The 20,419-nt window shown below is 37.3% G+C and overlaps 3 protein-coding genes across 3 annotated transcripts in view; 2 read left to right on the forward strand and 1 right to left on the reverse strand.

The window, feature by feature from the left end:
* The window catches only part of LOC131941880 (cytosolic phospholipase A2), a 19,264-nt gene extending 10,707 nt beyond the window's left edge, over positions 1 to 8,557 (forward strand). The window contains exons 12-16 of the mRNA XM_059301449.1: positions 564 to 661; positions 1,244 to 1,361; positions 2,207 to 2,385; positions 6,647 to 6,833; positions 7,759 to 8,557. Coding sequence (XP_059157432.1) covers positions 564 to 661; positions 1,244 to 1,361; positions 2,207 to 2,385; positions 6,647 to 6,833; positions 7,759 to 8,543 — 1,367 coding nt within the window. The 3' untranslated portion in view covers positions 8,544 to 8,557. The remainder of the gene's footprint in view (positions 1 to 563; positions 662 to 1,243; positions 1,362 to 2,206; positions 2,386 to 6,646; positions 6,834 to 7,758) is intronic.
* Positions 8,558 to 9,328: 771 nt separating this feature from the next.
* Positions 9,329 to 13,946, reverse strand: LOC131941887 (putative methyltransferase DDB_G0268948). The gene is made up of 6 exons (XM_059301461.1): positions 13,683 to 13,946; positions 12,515 to 12,678; positions 11,978 to 12,086; positions 10,597 to 10,694; positions 9,665 to 9,796; positions 9,329 to 9,421 (listed from the first exon to the last, which is right to left on the reverse strand). Exons 1-6 carry the CDS (start codon positions 13,944 to 13,946, stop codon positions 9,340 to 9,342), a joined length of 849 nt encoding a protein of 282 aa, XP_059157444.1. The 3' UTR covers positions 9,329 to 9,339.
* A 3,008-nt stretch (positions 13,947 to 16,954) lies between these two features.
* LOC131941895 (uncharacterized) lies at positions 16,955 to 20,272 on the forward strand. Its single transcript, XM_059301475.1, has 4 exons — positions 16,955 to 17,204; positions 17,876 to 18,122; positions 18,977 to 19,129; positions 20,028 to 20,272. Exons 1-4 carry the CDS (start codon positions 16,955 to 16,957, stop codon positions 20,230 to 20,232), a joined length of 855 nt encoding a protein of 284 aa, XP_059157458.1. The 3' UTR covers positions 20,233 to 20,272.
* Positions 20,273 to 20,419: the final 147 nt, after the last annotated feature.

The raw sequence follows: 20,419 nt of genomic DNA on the forward strand, positions 1-20,419 counted from the left end.
GGCGCACACTCATTGACTCCCAGCGTTGTTGTGTGGCCTTTAAGGACTAAAGCCTGTTGTTTCTCAATCACAGAGATTTGGAATCAAAAAGCTGTGACAGTACCATGTATTTGGGTTGTTTATGAATGTGTATCTAAAGTGTTAAAATGTTGTTTATCAATGTGTATAATTATGAAGTGTTGAAATATTTATGAATGTGTATCTAAAGTGTTAAAATGTTGTTTATCAATGTGTATATGAAGTGTTGAAATGTTTATGAATGTGTATCTAAAGTGTTAAAATGTTGTTTATCAATGTGTATAATTATGAAGTGTTGAAATATTTATGAATGTGTATCTAAAGTGTTAAAATGTTGTTTATCAATGTGTATATGAAGTGTTGAAATGTTTATGAATGTGTATCTAAAGTGTTAAAATGTTGTTTATCAATGTGTATATGAAGTGTTGAAATGTTTATGAATGTGTATCTAAAGTGTTAAAATGTTGTTTATCAATGTGTATATGAAGTGTTGAAATAATGAATATCAATGTGTACCTAAAGTGTTGAAATGTATTGTATTACAGGCAGCCCTCAAACCCAACCACAGAAAACGACAAAGTCCATACAAACCTCCTTGTTAGACTTTATGAAGTCGGCAGTGCTTGAATCTAGTTTACTGCAGGTACTATGGTAATTTATTTTAATTAATTAGTGCTACGTGTTTAACTGAAGGGTGTGTTGGAAAAAAATATTTAGGTTACACTTTTTAAAAATGAGTTTAACACCTGCATATTTTATTTCACCCCAAAACCATCCCCGTAAATTTGGGACATGGAAAAAAAATACCCAAGTGGTTTAATTTCATAAAACTAAAAATATACTAGATATCTCAACATCATTTTAAAAACTCTGAACTCATTATCCTCAAAACAATAAAATTAAGTACTTTTTCCACTGAGCCCCACAATTAGTTTATCCTAATTATGTGATGCGATTTGATATTAATTACTATTGTTTTACTCAGTGTTATGTTGTGTGGTAATTGTCAAAGTAATTTCAAATGACATAAATTTTGTAAATATATTCGAGTTCCAAAGTGCGGTATTTGTAAACTTTCTAGTAAAAGAATTAGTAGATTCCAATGTACGGTATTTGTAAATTTTCAAATAACAGACATCAGTAGGTTCTAAAGTACGGTACTTGTAAACTTTCTGCGAGTAAAACAATATGAGTGGGTGAGAGAATGTTCTTGTGTTCTATCTAGAGCATCCACCTACGGGCTGCCCGCATCTTCAACTTTATGAGAGGTCTCTCCTACAGCAACGTCTACCCCTTCTCACCCTTCAAGAAAACTAGAGAGGAAGAGGTGGAGCAGAATAAAGGTAGGGCGTTGTGTTCATGTCATCATATGACATCCTTTATAAGTTGTTGTGTTGATGTCATGAGATGACATCCTTTATAAGTCGTTGTGATGATGTCATCATATGACATCCTTTATAAGTTGTTGTGTTGATGTCATGAGATGACATCCTTTATAAGTCGTTCTGTTGATGTCATCATATGACATCCTTTATGTCGTTGTGTTGATGTCATCATATGACATCCTTTATGTCGTTGTGTTCATGTCATGAGATGACATCCTTTATGTCGTTGTGTTGATGGCATCAGATGACATCCGTTATAAGTCGTTGTGATGATGTCATCAGATGACATCCTTTATAAGTCGTTCTGTTGATGTCATCATGTGACATTATTTATAAGGAAATCTTTATGTTAATGTCATCATATGACATCCTTTATGTCGTTGTGTTCATGTCATAAGATGACATCCTTTATAAGTCGTAGTGTAGATGTCATCACATGACATCTTTTATGTCGTCGTGTTCATGTCATCATATGACATCCTTTATAAGTCGTTGTGTTGATGTCATAAGATGACATCCTTTATAAGTCGTTGTGTTCATGTCATCATGTGACATTATTTATAAGGAAATCTTTATGTTAATGTCATAAGATGTCAACTTTAGTGGGTAGTTCAAAGTTTTCTTGGCATCAAATGTCATTATTAATCACTGGGTAGTTTTTATTTCGTGTCAGCAAACTATCTCAGCACATTTTGAATCTGAATCACGAACTTGCAACAACTTAAAAACCAAGTTAACTCTTTAGCCGGTGTTATTAAAATCAAGAAATTACCATGTACCTTTTCAATCGCTTCTCTTCACAGAACTGTTTGAAGATATCTTTGAGCTGCACCCCACTAATCTGAAGAAGCTCTATCTGGTGGACAGTGGGCTGACCTTCAACTCCCCCTACCCCCTGGTGCTCCGCCCCCAGAGGGAGGTGGATCTCATTCTTTCCTTTGACTTCAGCGCCCGACCAACGGACGACGCACCGGGTTTTAAGGTGGGTGTTGTATGGTTTGTGTGGGTTTAGTTTGTTGTATGGTTTGTGTGGGTTTAGTTTGTTGTATGGTTTGTGTGGGTTTAGTTTGATTGTATGGTTTGTGTGGGTTTAGTTTGATTGTATGGTTGTATGGTTTATATGGGTTTAGTTTGTTGTATGGTTTGTGTGGGTTTAGTTTGATTGTATGGTTTGTGTGGGTTTAGTTTGATTGTATGGTTGTATGGTTTATATGGGTTTAGTTTGTTGTATGGTTTATATGAGTTTAGTTTGAATGTATGGTTTGTGTGGGTTTAGTTTGTTGTATGGTTTGTGTGGGTTTAGTTTGATTGTATGGTTGTATGGTTTATATGGGTTTAGTTTGTTGTATGGTTTATATGAGTTTAGTTTGAATGTATGGTTTATGTGGGTTTAGTTTGATTGTATGGTTTATGTGGGTTTAGTTTGATTGTATGGTTTATGTGGGTTTTGTTTGATTGTATGGTTTATGTGGGTTTAGTTTGACTGTATGCTTTGTTTGGGTTTAGTTTGACTGTATGGTTTGTCTGGGTTTTATTTGTTGTATGGTTTATGTGGGTTTAGTTTGATTGTATGGTTTATGTGAGTTAAATTTGGTTGTATGGTTTATGTGTGTTTCGTTTGATTGTATGGTTTATGTGGTTTTAGTTTGTTGTATGGTTTATGTGGGTTTAGTTTGATTATATGGTTTATGTGGGTTTAGTTTGATTGTATGGTTTGTGTGGGTTTAGTTTGTTGTATGGTTTATGTGGGTTTAGTTTGATTGTATGGTTTATGTGGGTTTAGTTTGATTGTATGGTTTATGTGGGTTTAGTTTGTTGTATGGTTTATGTGGGTTTAGTTTGTTGTATGGTTTGTGTGGGTTTAGTTTGATTGTATGGTTTATGTGGGTTTAGTTTGATTGTATGGTTTATGTGGGTTTAGTTTGTTGTATGGTTTATGTGGGTTTAGTTTGTTGTATGGTTTATGTGGGTTTAGTTTGTTGTATGGTTTGTGTGGGTTTAATTTGATTGTATGGTTTATGTGTGTTTAGTTTGTTGTATGGTTTATGTGGGTTTAATTTGATTGTATGGTTTATGTGGGTTTAGTTTGACTGTATGGTTTATGTGGGTTTAGTTTGTTGTATGGTTTATGTAGGTTTAGTTTGTTGTATGGTTTATGTGGGTTTAGTTTGTTGTATGGTTTATGTGGGTTTAGTTCAACTTGTGTATGGTTTATGTGGGTTTAGTTTGACTGTATGGTTTATGTGGGTTTAGTTCAACTTGTGTATGGTTTATGTAGGTTTAGTTTGACTGTATGGTTTATGTGGGTTTAGTTCAACTTGTGTATGGTTTATGTGGGTTTAGTTTGACTGTTGTATGGTTTATGTGGGTTTAGTTTGTTGTATGGTTTATGTGGGTTTAGTTTGACTGTTGTATGGTTTATGTGGGTTTAGTTTGTTGTATGGTTTATGTGGTTTAAGTTTGTTGTATGGTTTAAGTGGTTTTAGTTTGTTGTATGGTTTAAGTGGTTTTAGTTTGTTGTATGGTTTATGTGGGTTTAGTTTGATTATATGGTTTATGTGGGTTTAGTTTGATTGTATGGTTTATGTGGGTTTAGTTTGACTGTTGTATGGTTTATGTGGGTTTAGTTTGTTGTATGGTTTATGTGGGTTTAGTTTGACTGTATGGTTTATGTGGGTTTAGTTTGATTGTATGGTTTATGTGGGTTTAGTTTGATTGTATGGTTTGTGTGGGTTTAGTTTGTTGTATGGTTTATGTGGGTTTAGTTTGTTGTATGGTTTATGTGGGTTTAGTTTGATTGTATGGTTTATGTGGGTTTAGTTTGATTGTATGGTTTATGTGAGTTTAGTTTGTTGTATGGTTTATGTGAGTTTAGTTTGTTGTATGGTTTATGTGGGTTTAGTTTGACTGTATGGTTTGTGTGGGTTTAGTTTGTTGTATGGTTTATGTGGGTTTAGTTTGATTGTATGGTTTATGTGGGTTTAGTTTGATTGTATGGTTTATATGAGTTTAGTTTGTTGTATGGTTTATGTGGGTTTAGTTTGTTGTATGGTTTGTGTGGGTTTAGTTTGTTGTATGGTTGTATGGTTTATATGAGTTTAGTTTGTTGTATGGTTTATATGAGTTTAGTTTGTTGTATGGTTTATATGAGTTTAGTTTGTTGTATGGTTTATATGAGTTTAGTTTGTTGTATGGTTTATATGAGTTTAGTTTGATTGTATGGTTTATGTGGGTTTAGTTTGTTGTATGGTTTGTGTGGGTTTAGTTTGTTGTATGGTTTATATGAGTTTAGTTTGTTGTATGGTTTATATGAGTTTAGTTTGTTGTATGGTTTATGTGGGTTTAGTTTGATTGTATGGTTTGTGTGGGTTTAATTTGACTGTATGGTTTGTGTGAGTTTAATTTGATTGTATGGTTTATGTGGGTTTAGTTTGTTGTATGGTTGTATGGTTTATATGAGTTTAGTTTGTTGTATGGTTTATATGAGTTTAGTTTGTTGTATGGTTTATAAGGGTTTAGTTTGATTGTATGGTTTGTGTGGGTTTAGTTTGTTGTATGGTTTATATGAGTTTAATTTGTTGTATGGTTTGTGTGAGTTTAATTTGACTGTATGGTTTATGTGGGTTTAGTTTGTTGTATGGTTTGTGTGGGTTTAGTTTGTTGTATGGTTTGTGTGAGTTTAAATTGACTGTATGGTTTATGTGGGTTTAGTTTGATTGTATGGTTTATATGGGTTTAGTTTGACTTCATGGTTTGTGTGGGTTTAGTTTGACTGTATGGTTTATGTGGGTTTAGTTTGTTGTATGGTTTGTGTGAGTTTAATTTGATTGTATGGTTTATGTGGGTTTAGTTTGATTGTATGGTTTATGTGGGTTTAGTTTGTTGTATGGTTTATGTGGGTTTAGTTTGATTGTATGGTTTATGTGGGTTTAGTTTGATTGTATGGTTTATGTGGGTTTAGTTTAATTGTATGGTTTATGTGGGTTTAGTTTGATTGTATGGTTTATGTGGGTTTAGTTTGTTGTATGGTTTATGTGGGTTTAGTTTGATTGTATGGTTTATGTGGGTTTAGTTTGACTGTATGGTTTATGTGGGTTTAGTTTGACTGTTGTATGGTTTATGTGGGTTTAGTTTGATTGTATGGTTTAAGTGGTTTTAGTTTGTTGTATGGTTTATGTGGTTTAAGTTTGTTGTATGGTTTAAGTGGTTTTAGTTTGTTGTATGGTTTAAGTGGTTTTAGTTTGTTGTATGGTTTATGTGGGTTTAGTTTGTTGTATGGTTTATGTGGTTTAGTTTGATTGTATGTTTTATGTGGGTTTAGTTTGACTGTTGTATGGTTTATGTGGGTTTAGTTTGACTGTTGTATGGTTTATATGGGTTTAGTTTGATTGTTGTATGGTTTATGTGGGTTTAGTTTGACTGTTGTATGATTTATGTGGGTTTAGTTTGACTGTATGCTTTATGTGGGTTTAGTTTGATTGTTGTATGGTTTATATGGGTTTAGTTTGATTGTTGTATGGTTTATGTGGGTTTAGTTTGACTGTATAGTTTGTGTGGGTTTGATTTGACTTTTTAATGGTTTATTTGGGTTCATTTTGCATACATTGCATGAGTTTCAGTGTTATTGTCAATTTTCAACCGATGTGTATTGTATTATTAATTACAATTTAAAACTAGATCTGCTATGCTATAAAACATGTTTAATGTATTATAGCAAACCTGGATAATTCTAATTTTTAAATAACAATCTTAAATACTATAGGTATTTTGTCTGAGATGTTTTGTCTGAGTTTGGCTATTTTAACTATATCTTTTGTCTTGATATATTTTGAGATATTTTTCTATGAGATATTTTGTCCGTGAAATATTTTGTACGTGAGATATTTTTGTCCGTGAAATATTTTGTCCGTGAAATATTTTGTCCGTGAAATATGTTGTCCGTGAGATATTTTGTCTGTGAGATATTTTGTCCGTGAGATATTTTGTCCTTGGGATTTATTTATTTATCCTATCACCAAGATGACAGAGAGGAAAAAGGGCCACTGGCCAACATTACACTTGTGGCCATCTAACTGACCATCAATGTACTTGACAATTAGATAGACAACAAAAGCAGCTAGCCATATACAATGGGGATAATGCAAGTTTCAATACAATAATAGACTGGTTGTTGTTAAGTATAGAAAAAAAACATTTGTGTATATCTACTTCACAAATTTAAACCGCATAATTTTTTTTGACAGGACCTGGTTCTAGCCGCTAAATGGGCCAAGTTAAACAAAGTTCCCTTCCCACCCATCGACCCCAACGTGGCCGAGAAAGAAGGTCTGAAGGAGTGCTACGTCTTCAAGCACCCCTGGGATCCACTCTGTCCCATTGTTGTACATTTCCGTCTGGCGAACATCAACTTTAGACGGGAACTCCGGCCAGGTGTGTAGTACATGTGTGTATGGTAGGGCAGAGTGGTGTGTAGGCTAGGGCAGAGTGGTGTGTAGGCTAGGGCAGAGTGGTGTGTAGGGCAGAGTGGTGTGTAGGCTAGGACAGAGTGGTGTGTAGACTAGGGCAGAGAGGGGTGTGTAGGCTAGGACAGAGTGGTGTGTAGACTAGGGCAGAGAGGGGTGTGTAGGCTAGGACAGAGTGGGGTGTAGGGTAGGGCAAAGAGGGGTGTGTAGCAGAGGCGTAGCGAGGGGGGGGGGGTGGGGGGGACATATGTCCTCGGGCGCCGACCTTAGGGGGGGGGGGCGCCAAATTGAACGTTTGAGGGGGGGGGTGCAAATGAAAAGTTCGAGGGGGGTGCAAATCGAAAGTTTGAGGGGGGAGTTCCAGAGGAGGGGTGCAAATCGAAAATTTGCTCCCGAGGGGGGCGCCAAATTGAAAGTATGTCCCCGGGCGCCGGGAAGGGTCGCTACGCCTCTGGTGTGTAGGGTAGGGCAGAGTGGTGTGTAGACTACGTTAGAGAGTGGTGTGTAGAACATGTGTGTAAGCTAGGGCAGAGTGGTGTGTAGGTTAGGGCAGAGAGTGAGTTAAATGTAGTTCAACTTTCACAGCGTTTTGGGATAGTAAGGCTCATATGAAGGGGGGGGGGGGGGGTGTTGGACATAAAGTGGTTCAGCAGCCCAAGTTCCAGGATCTATATCTGGAACCATGGAGCCTACAAACAACTCAGATAAATGTGGTACCTAGCATCTGTTTGGGAGAGTACATGTTCATTTTTTTCCCAATTTATAGCGCATCTCTACCCTATTTCACCGGTCCAACTATTTTTTAAAACCTGAAGTAATTAATTTTCCCTACATCATCTTATATTTTTCATATACTATTATATTATTTAAATAAACTTTGAATATTTTTTAAGGTGTCCCCCGGACAACTCAGGAAGAATTGGACTTCGCTAATTTCAGCCTGTTTGACGACCCGGCCAAACCTTACTCAACGTTCAACTTCACCTACACCCACCAGGAGTTTGACCGTCTCTCTAAGCTCATGGAGTTCAACACCCTGCTCTCGAAAGACATCATCTTCGACAACATCCGCACCTGCATCAAACGACGGAAGAGATTCAGCATCCGCCGGCCGTGCAAGAAGCGAGACGTGTCCACGCTGAGCTTGAGCATCGAGGCGCATTCACAGCTACTGGCTTTCATCGCCAAGTCAGAGAGTGGAGGGGTTTATGAAGAGGCGGATAAGAAAGATGAAACCGATTCTGTGCCTGCTGTGGTTATAAAAGACCGACGCATAAGTATGCCGATTCACGGAGACAAACGTAAAAGGTACGGGGCGAGTAAGCAGTTTCTGGAGTACACGGCAAAGTATAAAGGGCAGGTGGTGTATGAAGAAAGTGAGGACACAGATACAGGCGACGACACGGATTCCTCTAAAAAATCTGGTGGGGCCAAAGACAAGACAAAGCGTTTAGACCCAAGCACGCTATCTGCTGGTACCAATATGCCGGGTACCACAGACTCAGCTGAACAAACTCAGCCAGAAAAGTTGGATGATTCCCAAGTTTACAGTAGTCAGAAACATGATTTAGCTCAAGATGATGTGACCTTCGGCCTTAATGAGATTAAAAATATTTTATCAATGGGTGCAAGTGAAGCTCTAAGCGACCCACTTGACTTATCTGACCAAGAAATTTGAAAGAGATATGGAATTAGGAATCAATTAATAACACATGCCCGTATTTATTCGCTCTCACCAGAAAATATTTATTTTCATCACGATTTGGCGCAACTATAAGGGGAAATAACAACTATAAATTATAAACCATTAGTTCTGTAACAGTTATATCCCCTGAATGTTGTCAAACGTGCTACTGAGGTATTAACTTGCTGGGCTTGTTTAAATCGATGAAGTATTTTAAAGTATTTGCTCTCTTCTCTGACATTAAATACCCTTATTTTAACGTTTTCCTTCCTATATATTTTGTTATCCGCTTGCAGTTTTGAAAAAAAATTGTCTTTAAGTTATGAGAATAATAGCACTACCTGTTTTATAAAAATTTGCATAAACCACACTGCACCTTTCAATTACTTCTCCTAATTGAAAATTTATTTTAAAAATTCCCATAAGCTTGTACAAAAACAAACAAAATAAAACTTTTTTTTATTTTCAAAATGTTACATTTGATGAACTGCAATCGATGCATAAAATGTGAAATGTGTTTGGCATTTGTCTCCATCTCTCACTGCCATCAATGTGTGTCACTGTCATTGCCTGTCTCCATTTGTCACTGCCTGTCACTGCCTGTCACTGCCTGTCACTGCCTGTCCCAATCTGTCACTGCCTGTCACTGCCTGTTACTGCCTGTCACTGCCTGTCACTGCCTGTCACTGCCTGTCACTGCCTGTCACTGCCTGTCACTGCCTGTCACTGCCTGTCACTGCCTGTCACTGCCTGTCACTGCCTGTCACTGCCTGTCACTGTGTCTTCGAGTTTAGTCCCTCCGACACATGACCAAGAACACGTTCCATCTGACAGTCAAACTGCCACCGTCATTGTTGCTCAACTCTGACAATCTGGTGATCAAATGATTTCAATTCACTTGATGTTTGTCTAGCAAAAATACCGTTTGTCTACAGACAATATATTTTTCCTTACTTTAGTTTGTAGGCTTTTCATTATCTGCTGGTAAATGAATTAAACACTTCTAATATTTTTTACAACGTATTTGTGGATAATTTTATATTTAATCTTATCTAATAATTGGTCCTAATTTTCCCAGTTACTAAAATTAGCATTGGTTGAACGCCTAGAGTTACCTTCTCCTGATGTGACCTAGAATGTCGTCAGCTGGATACTCTCTGAGGTACAAGTCCACGAAATGGAAGGAGCGGAGATAGCCGATGTACTGGTCAACACTCATTTCTGACGTCATGTTGATGCCATCAAGTCTGGAATTTCATGGACGATAGAATTATTTGTATGCAAATCATTCAATAACTACGTATAACTTTCATATGCTTTTTTTTTTTTTAATTCAAATTATTTTCTACATTATAATAAGCTGTAAGTATGTTGAAGAATAAGATTAGAATAAATAAAAGTAATTAGTTTAAGTTTCACTCATTTAAAACACATTTTAAAGAGAGTGTTGATTGCTTCCCAAGACAGTTTCTTTGGTAGATGGAAGAGGAAAGATGGAAGACCAAAAATGTCACGTAGGGGATCATTTGAAAGAGAGGTTGGGAGAGGCTGGATTCTCATGTCTTGAGTTTAAAAACTAGGCACAAATCGTGTTCTTAAGGGAAGTAAAGTCCCGGTCCTATTCTCAATGGAGTTTAAGGGGTGACACCAAGACAAAAAAATTGCAAGATGTTTAAAATAAATATGTTTGTTTTTTGCCAGTTCAATGAATTGTTAATAAGATTTAAAAATTATTTTAAGTACATAATTACGATCCCAAGGAAGGGGTGTGTGACACAATGACTTAAACATGCAAATTATAGAGGAAAAAATGCTACATCCTGCTGTATTAATAACCGACTATAGATAAACATCATAAAATTTAGTATAGCTTTTACCGGGGGGGGGGGGGTGACACCAAATACAAAATTTGGACATAAAATTAAGTGTGGGTGTGGGGGTGTGTCACCATGAGATGCCACACCGGGTAACACCCGACCTAGCTACGCCACTGACAAGTAGGCCAACATATTACAAGAAATCTGATTATGTACAAAGTACAACTTACCTGAGAGTGTGGGGGAAGGGGAAGTCGATGGAGGTGAATTTATCTTCAATCAAATCAAGGTTTGACGTCATGTACTTGCTAAAGATTTTTTTTCGCGTCTAGATGTAGAGATAAAATTAGCAAACATGGATCAATAGAGTAGCTCAATCAATTGTGGACAGGGTAAAGTTAACAAAAGGTTAGATCAATGGATGTAGAGGTAAAATTAGAAAACATGGATCAATAGGATAGATTAATGGATGTACAGGTAAAATTAGAAAACACCGATCAATGGAGTAGCTCAATCAATTGTGGACAGGGAAAGTTAATAAAATGATAGATCAATTGATGTAGATGTAATGTAACACATATCGTTACCAGCCAAAGGGGGATAAAAATATGAAGTTGTTATTCATTGGGTTGCGGCCCCTGTGGGACTGCAACTGAACTGTTGACGTTTTTTTATGCTTTTGTGAGCGAAATTACCTGTGTTCCATGTCATGTGACATGTGCCTAGCCGTGTCGGACACGCAAGGCTGCTGTCTGTGGACCAAGATGTAGACCTAATGAAGGGCTACAGTTCTTTTTTCTCTTTTGGTCTATTGGTTTTGGATCTTTTGGTTTATCTTGGCTAGTTCGTTTTGTACTACTGTGTTGCATCGCCGTCATGGCTCGATGCTATAAATAAACGAGTACTTGACAACAACTGTCGGCGTCGGTGTGTACTTAATCTCAGGGTCAGCCCGTCTTAAACCACAACACCTCAGTGGGTAAAAGCATCCCCACTGAGTGAGGGTTACAGTAACATTAGCAAACATAGATCAATAGGATATCTCAGTCAATAGTGGACAAGAAATGATTTGAATAGCGTTATGCTCTACGTTAGCTAAAATGTTAACCCCTAACTTTATAGAATCGCCACTTACATTTACTTAACACGTAGGATTACATTTGTCGATATGTCGAGGTTAGGATTTTAGGTCAAGTTTAAACAGAGGCGTAGCCACCCTTCCCGGCGCCCGGGGGCAAACTTTTCGATTTGCACCCCCCCCCCCCTCAAGACTTCGATTTACAAACCGTTCTCAAACTTTTGATTTATTTTTCCAACCCATTTTGGCGCCCCCTAAGGTGATCTGAACACGAGACTTATATTCATACTCTCTGATCAAACACAAAAATCTAACATATTGAAAACAAATCCACATTATTGAACTCTTCAAAACTAAAAACTGTCTTCTGACAAGTTAGATTCATTGGTTTTTATTTATTGAAATAAATATTCGATTTAAAACTTGTGGTTTTCTAATAGTCCCGCATCACCGCCTGTAATTTGCTGAGGGCAAAGTGCAATAACTCTCAATCAACCAGAGCTTATACATTTGAAGCACAGACAATCATTTACCTGTTCAATGAACTCTGTTGCCTCTACGTCATCTAGAACTTCAAAGTTATAACAGAAGGTCGCAAAAGTTCCAGATGGTTTTAGAACTCGTTTCACTTCTTGAAAAAATCTGGAATCAAAGAAACATTTCAACCACAAATTATTTCAAAATATTCAGGCCTATCTAGCAAAACTTGAAAGAACTCTCTAAGGCTATTACCAGAAATATTAAGCAGAAAATGGTAGATATATTTTTGTGATATTCAATAGACTTTGTCCTTTTCAAGTTAATTTGTTTCCGAGATGGTTAAATAGCGACAAGGAAATGCTCTTTCATCGTTAATCACTGCACAAAAAATAATATGTTGTCTTTTCTTATTTGTATTGCATTGGGCGGGTCAATATTAAAATTGTGTTTGTGTTGTATTTGTTGCGTCAATATTAAAATTGTGTTTATATTGCATTAGGCGGGTCAATATTATTTTTTTTATGTTGTATTAGGCGGTCATGATGTAATTTTGAAATAAGATTTATAAATTAAAAAATAAAATATATTACTTGTCCTGATCCAGCCAATGTAGGGCCGTTGCCACGGTAACTAGGTCAACTGATTCAGGTTCCAGGAAATGGAGATTCTCCGCAGTCGACACAACTGACTTGACGTTTGGAAGATCTTTGGGAAATTTCTGGAGTTGGTCTTCACTGACATCTGCTCCTAGCACCTGGGGATTAGAGTGGAGTTGAGACTTGTGTGACTAGGCGAAATAGGTGAATGCGGCTGGGCGTTTTGTGATTAGGCGAAGTGGGTAAATGTGGTTTGGTATTTTGGTGAATAGGCGATATAGGTAAACGTGGTTAGGTGGTTTGTGATTAGGCGAAGTGGGTAAATGTGGTAAGTTGTTTTGAAAATTAGGCGAAATGGGTAAACGTGGTAAGGTTGTATGAATAATGGAAATGGATAGTTGCTGTTAGTGATAATGTTGTATTTAAATTCAGTGCTTAACTATTGATGAGATCTTTATCTTTAAAAGCTAAAGAAAATGTGTTTAAAGATACCGACACTGTGGACATTATTTTAGTGTGTTGTGTGGGGGAGGGAAGGTGGGGGGAAAGTGATACGATGTGAACCGGATTCCGTGGTCTGACGTCATGCAAAAGTGGGATCGGTATCGCGCACGAAACAATGACATGACATCATGAAGAGTTGTAGGGTTAGAGAGTACGTGGAGAGTTCAGGAGCTCAGTCATACACATACATACTCTCCATACTCTCAAGATATTGTGACGATGAGATAAAAAGGATATCAGGTATAAAGGTAAACACATTTACAAACACGCGCACTCACACGCATGCACATTCAAACACACGCACACACTCACACATATATATATACGCATATGTGTATATATATATTTGTATATATATATATGTATATATATATATATATATATATATATATATATATATATACATATATGTATATATGTATATATATATATATATATATATATATATATATATATATATATATATATATATATTTCTATATATATGTACATATATATATACACAAATATATACATACATACATACATATATATATATATATATATATATATATATATATATATATATATATATATATATATATATATATATGTAAAATATGAAGATATCGAGAATATGAATGAGACATGGGTAAATATAGTATTATTATAGATGTACTTTACTAAAGTATCCAGCCAAGGGCACTGTACTCTGCCCAGTACCACAGCAAACATCAACAGCGAGGTCACACTGACACGACCTTGAACTTGTATGGAAGGTCATGATTAGGTCGTACACCTCACGAGGATAGGAGGGCCTGTAGTCTGAGTACGCCTCTGAGAGCTGGGGTCCCGTGTACAGTTCTGACAGCTGGGGGGTCTTGTACGCCTCTGAGAGCCGAGTACCGTTAAGCCACTCTTGAGTAAGGCCTCCCACTGGCATTTCTTGCAGGCACCAGGCAAACTTGTCCCTATGTCACACGTAGCAAAAGATCATATATTGATGGCTTTTATTTTGTTTCGTTCAACACTGATAAATAATTACATTTTTGATTTATCTTAATCTCACTACAACAATTATCAAAATTTCATTTTTTTTTCTTTTAAAATAGTTGTAAAAAGATTCTAAAACTTTAAATTCTTTCTTAAAATATAAACATTATTTTAAGATTCAATATACGTTTTGTTATATAACTGATACAAATAATATGACAAATACCTTTTTTAAATGATGCCGAACCTCCCACGATTTGTTCATTTAAATTTTTATCAAAACACTACCTTGCACTACCTAACTCCACAATATGTATTTAACTCACTTCAAAACATTTACTGTGATTTAATTTTTAATAATTGAAATAAAACAAGTAACATAAAATCTTAAACATAACTAAAAATATAAATAAATAAAACGCTTTAGCCGTTTCACTTTTATATGTAAGGGAGATAACCCATTTTTAAAAAAAATATAGCATGCAGCACCAATTATTGTAAACGGCCTATTTGTAAAGTCTTCATGTAGAAAAAATGTAAATACAAATAACATAAGACTTACACTTCAACTTGGTAGACCTAAAACTGAAGCACTGAAAAACGTGAATCAATCCTTAATTATATATATTTTTTCAATGATGACTTGTGTTCTATAACTTGTTCAAAACAGCCAACTCATACAAATAAAGGTTTCGCCGGTTATTGTCTTTATATATATATATATATATATATATATATATATATATATATATATATATATATATATATATATATATAAATAGACAGGTTTGCGGAAATTCCTATTTCCGGGTGGGTAGGAGGTGGGTGCGTTCATGCTGTCAGAGATCAACTCTCACAAATAGGATCATGATTAGTAAAGACGGATCTTGACATTTAGTTTTGGTTTTGGAGGTCTAAAGGTACATTTTCTAACCTACATACTCATACCTCTTTATATATATCTATAATATAACGCTGCTGGTAGTGTGTCAGTCCTTCCTTCCGTCATCGCTATAGATTTTGGAACCATAAAAGTAAACTACGCACCATGCTGTGCTTTTCAGTGCACCGCAGTGTCTTATTATAAGTAATTGAGTAGGGTTTGTTTATATAACGGCATAGAGCTATTTTATAATTTCCACTGTTTGTACAATTTTGCATAACGTAAAGAGAATATTAAATACACGCACATTGCTAAAACATATTAAAAGGATCAATGTCAAATATCGTTTTCGTTAATATTCCCAGAAAGAGTGGATACATATTAATAACATAATAACAGTACGGTAGAAAAATCTAATTAAACTGCTTAGTAATTTTGCCAATGGAGGTAATTCAAAGATAAATTGAACTCACGCTAAAAATGTGAATGCAAAATCTGCAAGACGGAATAATTGTTGGAATAATATAATTAGCAAAATGTGAATGCAAATTATGCAGACGTGTAAGAGTACATTATTGTTGGAATATTATTATTAGCATTGATTGATAAAAGGCTATCTTTTATTTATTTTATTCACTGAATGTACTGTTTACTAATTATAATTTTTAATCAACTATTCTCCATTACTATATTAAGTCATCACGTTCATTAGGTGCGCAATGGTTTTAGTCATGAAACTTTATTGTAAATTTTTAAAAGTACTGAAAAAAATGCATAAAGTGCAATATGGTCGGTAAAACACGGATATTCTAAATACTGCCTTTAATTTATTTGCGGAAAAGTTAAGGGTTTTATAACAGAGGCGTAGCAAGAGGGGGGGGGGGGTGAAAATCGAAAGTTTGAGGGAGGTGGGAGGGTGTAAATCGAAATTTTCCGCCGGCGCTCGGAAAGGGCGCGATTTGGCGCTACGGGATAGACTGTGAGCAATATGCCTTTATGATTACATTTAAATTGAGTTTATGTTGAGTGTTGTGTTTGTTTTTTCGTTTTTGTTTTTTCTTTGCGTTCGTTTGTGTTGTATTTAGTTTTGTTCTGTTCCCAACTTGGTACATTTAAAAAAGGTTTACCGTGTGTTGTGGTTGTGGTTGTGTTGTGGTTGTGGTTGTGTTGTGGTTGTGGTTGTGGTTGTGTTGTGGTTGTTTTGTGGTTGTGTTGTGGTTGTGTTGTGATTGTGTTGTGGTTGTAATGTGGTTGTGTTGTGGTTGTGGTTGTGTTTTGTTTGTGTTTGTGTTGTGTTTTTGTTTGTTTTGTTCTGTTCCAAAGTTGGTATATTTTAAAAAGATTTACCGTGGCGGAGCACGGGATGCAGCTAGTATATATATATATATATATATATATATATATATATATATATATATATATATATATATATATATATATATATATATATGTATATATAAGGAAAGATGTCTAGCCACTTGTATGTGGACATAGCAATGTTCGCTACGTGTATGTGTCTGGAAAGTAAAGAAACTAGCTGTGGGTATCCTACCAGGTAGAACATAGCTAGGGCCTACCTATATTTGTGTCATGAAGAGAGAGATGTTATTTGTACAATTTAGCAAACTATCTTGCATGTTTCAACCACCTTATGTGATCTAGAAAGCAAATGTTTTTTGTGCTTGAATGACCACATATTTTGCATGTTCACAATACCATTCAATCGTTTTTTCTAACACGATAATGAAGGTCGTCAACCCTCATCAATAGTTTCAGATCGATAACACATTAGGATTTGCCTTATTCAATCGTTCTACAATAGCCACACGTGTGAGTGAGAAGTAGGTATCGTACTTTAGACTAAAGGTCATTATGTTATATGTGTATCGTGTTGTGTCGTATCCTGCGTGATGGTTTAGTTGTATGTGTGCGATAAAAACCAGCTAGCTTTCAATCGTATTACAACTTTCAAGATGGACAGTAAATATTGTTTCATTATTTTTCCTATGACGGTTTTTATTCTCTCTATAAGTTTACCACGAGATACGTTGAGCAAGAACATCTTGAATCACTCTATGTTGAAAGCCAGGGATATTGATACAAAACCTCCAGACGACGGGAAACAAGGAGTAAAACTCGCTTTAAGATCACACGCAGACGACCAAGTCCAGCTTGACAAATCAACAGACCAGCAGACGACATTTGAGAGGACACCAGCGGAGGACAAAACACCAAACAACACGTCATCACTGGCCCCTCTTTCAAAATCTCCCGACAAACATCTGTCAACTTCATCAGAGGTGGTTAAGCACAAGACAACAGCAGGTAAGTCAACAGAGAGAGACTTGGGTCAGGTTGTTTCTGAAAGTCTGTACCATAGTCTAACGTGGGTAAAATAGTGACTCCCTTAGATACAGCAGGGGCCACCTCAGATACATCTGGGGCCGCCTCGGATATAGCGGGGGGCATCTTACATCCATCAGATACTGCAGTTGCCGCTTCAGATACATCAGAGGCCACCTCAGATACATCTGGGGCGACCTCAATTTACTCAGGGGCTACATCGCATACATCAGGGGCCACCTCAGATACATCTGGGGCCACCTCAGATACATCATGGGCCACCTCAGATACATCATGGGCCACCTCAGATACATCTGGGGCCACCTCAGATACATCTGGGGCCACCTCAGATACATCTGGGGCCACCTCAGATACATCTGGGGCGACCTCAATTTACTCAGGGGCTACATCACATACATCAGGGGCCACCTCAGATACATCTGGGGCCACCTCAGATACATCAGGGGCCACCTCAGATACATCTGGGGCCACCTCAGATACATCAGGGGCCACCTCACATACATCAGGGGCCACCTCAGATACATCAGTGGCCACCTCAGATACATCAGGGGCCACCTCAGATACATCAGGGGCCACCTCACATACATCAGGGGCCACCTCAGATACATCAGGGGCCATCTTACATCCATCAGATACAGCTGGAGCCGCCTCAGATAAAGATATCACGGACAGAAAGCGGAAGTACCTCTACACTGTCCCAGCCGAGTTTTTAGCGAGCTGGATCCTCAACAACAAATCCGCCACCTTTGAAAGAGGTCTGCTGGCAAAAACCAAGATGGGCTGCTCGTATGGCTACATCAATGAGGGTGATAAGTGCTTCAGCTTTTACGACATCATCACTAATTATACTAACTGTAAGGCCCTATGTGATGTGTTTAGGTAGGTCTGTCTTATGTGTTTATGTAGGTCTGTGTTATGTGTTTAGGTAGGTCTGTCTTATGTCTTTAGGTAAGTCTGTGTCATGTGTTTAAGTAGGTCTGTGTTATGTGTTTAAGTCGGTGTTATGTGTTTAAGTCTGTGTTATGTGTTTAGGTATGTCTGTGTTATGTGCTTAGGTAGGTCTGTGTTATGTGTTTAAGTCTGTGCTATGTGTTTAGGTAGACCTGTGTTATGTGTTTAGGTAGGTCTGTGTTATGTGTTTAGGTAGGTCTGTGTTATGTGTTTAGATAGGTCTGTGTTATGTGTTTAGGTAGGTCTGTGTTATGTGTTTAGGTAGGTCTGTGTTACGTGTTTAAGTCTGTGTTATGTGTTTAAGTGTGTTATGTGCTTAGGTAGGTCTGTGTTATGTGTTTAGGTAGGTCTGTGTTATGTGTTTAGGAAGGTCTGTGTTATGTGTTTAAGTCTGTGTTATGTGGTTAGGTAGGTCTGTGTCATGTGTTTAGGTAGGTCTGTGTTATGTGTTTAGGTAGGTCTGTGTTATGTGTTTAGGTATGTCTGTGTTCTGTGTTTAGGTAGGTCTGTGTTATGTGTTTAATTCTGTGTTATGTGCTTAGGTAGGTCTGTGTTATGTGTTTAGGTAGGTCTGTGTTCTGTGTTTAGGTAGGTCTGTGTTATGTGTTTAATTCTGTGTTATGTGTTTAGGTAGGTCTGTGTGTTTTTCAGGCTCTTTTCCTGCCTTTTTCTAAAAGATTTTTGGCAAGAGAATATATTCCTGTACCTGTATACCAGGCTTAATCGTTCAAAGTTCCGTGATTTACAATTCCACTTCTCTCTCCTCCCCCCCCCACCCCCAGGAGTAAGCCAGTCCTGCCGGACAGTGTGGAAATCTACGACACCTTGTACGGCCTGTTCCGGCACTCCTTAGAGTCCAAGAATTTTGATCTGAACAACTCGTCTTTCTGGGTGGCTATAGTCAACAAGCAGGAACACTACTGGGTGTCAGACTAGTAAGTTAGTGGGAGATTTTGTGTGTGAGATGTTGTGTGGGGGATTTTGTGTGGGAGATTTTGGTGTGGAGGATTTGTGTGGGAGATTTTGGTGTGGAGGATTTTGTGTGGGAGATTTTGGTGTGGGGGATTTTGTGTGGGAGATTTTGGTGTGGAGGATTTGTGTGGGAGATTTTGGTGTGGGGGATTTTGTGTGGGAGATTTTGGTGTGGAGGATTTTGTGTGGGAGATTTTTGTGTGGAGGATTTGTGTGGGAGATTTTGGTGTGGGGGATTTTGTGTGGGAGATTTTGGGTGGGGATTTTGTGTGGGAGATTTTGGTTGGGGGATTTTGTGTGGGAGATTTTGTGTGGGAGATTTTGGGTGGGTGATTTTGGGTGGAAGATTTTGTGTGGAAGGATTTGTGTGGGAAATTTTGTGTGGGAGGATTTGTGTGGGAGATTTTGTGTGGGAGATATTTTGTGGGAGATTTTGTGTGGGAGATTTTGTGGGAGATATTTTGTGGGAGATTTTGTTTGGGACATTTTGTCTAGGATATATTGTCTAGGATACTTTGGGTTATTTTTTTTTTATTTCTGCGACATTTTGCCTGTGATATTTTGTCTGAAGTATTTTGTTAAAGATATTTTCTCCGGGATTTACTGTCTGGGATATTTTTGTCTAAGATATTTTGTGTGAGACACCCTATGTATTGACCTTGAGACACCCTATGTATTGACCTTGAGACACCCTATGTATTGACCTTGAGACCCTATGTATTGACCTTGAGACACCCTATCTATTGACCTTGAGACACCCTATGTATTGACCTTGAGACACCACATGTATTGACCTTGAGACACCCTATGTATTGACCTTGAGCCACCCTATGCATTGACCTTCAGACCTCTGATCTACAGCGCCAACAACACGAAAGACACCAGTTCTGTGAAATACGTCCGGTGGGCTGATGGACATCCGGGTTTCGCATCCACCCACGGCGCCAAATGCTCCGGCATCTCGTTCGTCGACGCCAAATACCGCGCCATCAAGTGTGACGAGCTCAACTACTGCGCATGCTCCACGCCATTGATGGTGTTAAACGAACACTCACCCTTCGGCTAACCAGATTTAGCCATCTTAGCACCGTACAATCTCATGACGATTCAAGTTTCTTTTTCTCTTTTTGATGTTTATTGTTTTATTATATTAAAATAAAGACAATGGAATATAACTAACGATTCGTGGTTATTAAAACTGTGTTGAAATAATATTGCCTTGGATCAGAAGCAAAATTAGACTCTCGCGTTTT

This window comes from Physella acuta, unplaced genomic scaffold (genome assembly GCF_028476545.2).
Source record: "Physella acuta isolate Inbredline_101_S28 unplaced genomic scaffold, ASM2847654v3 ptg000032l, whole genome shotgun sequence".
Classification (NCBI taxonomy): Eukaryota; Metazoa; Mollusca; class Gastropoda; family Physidae; genus Physella; species Physella acuta.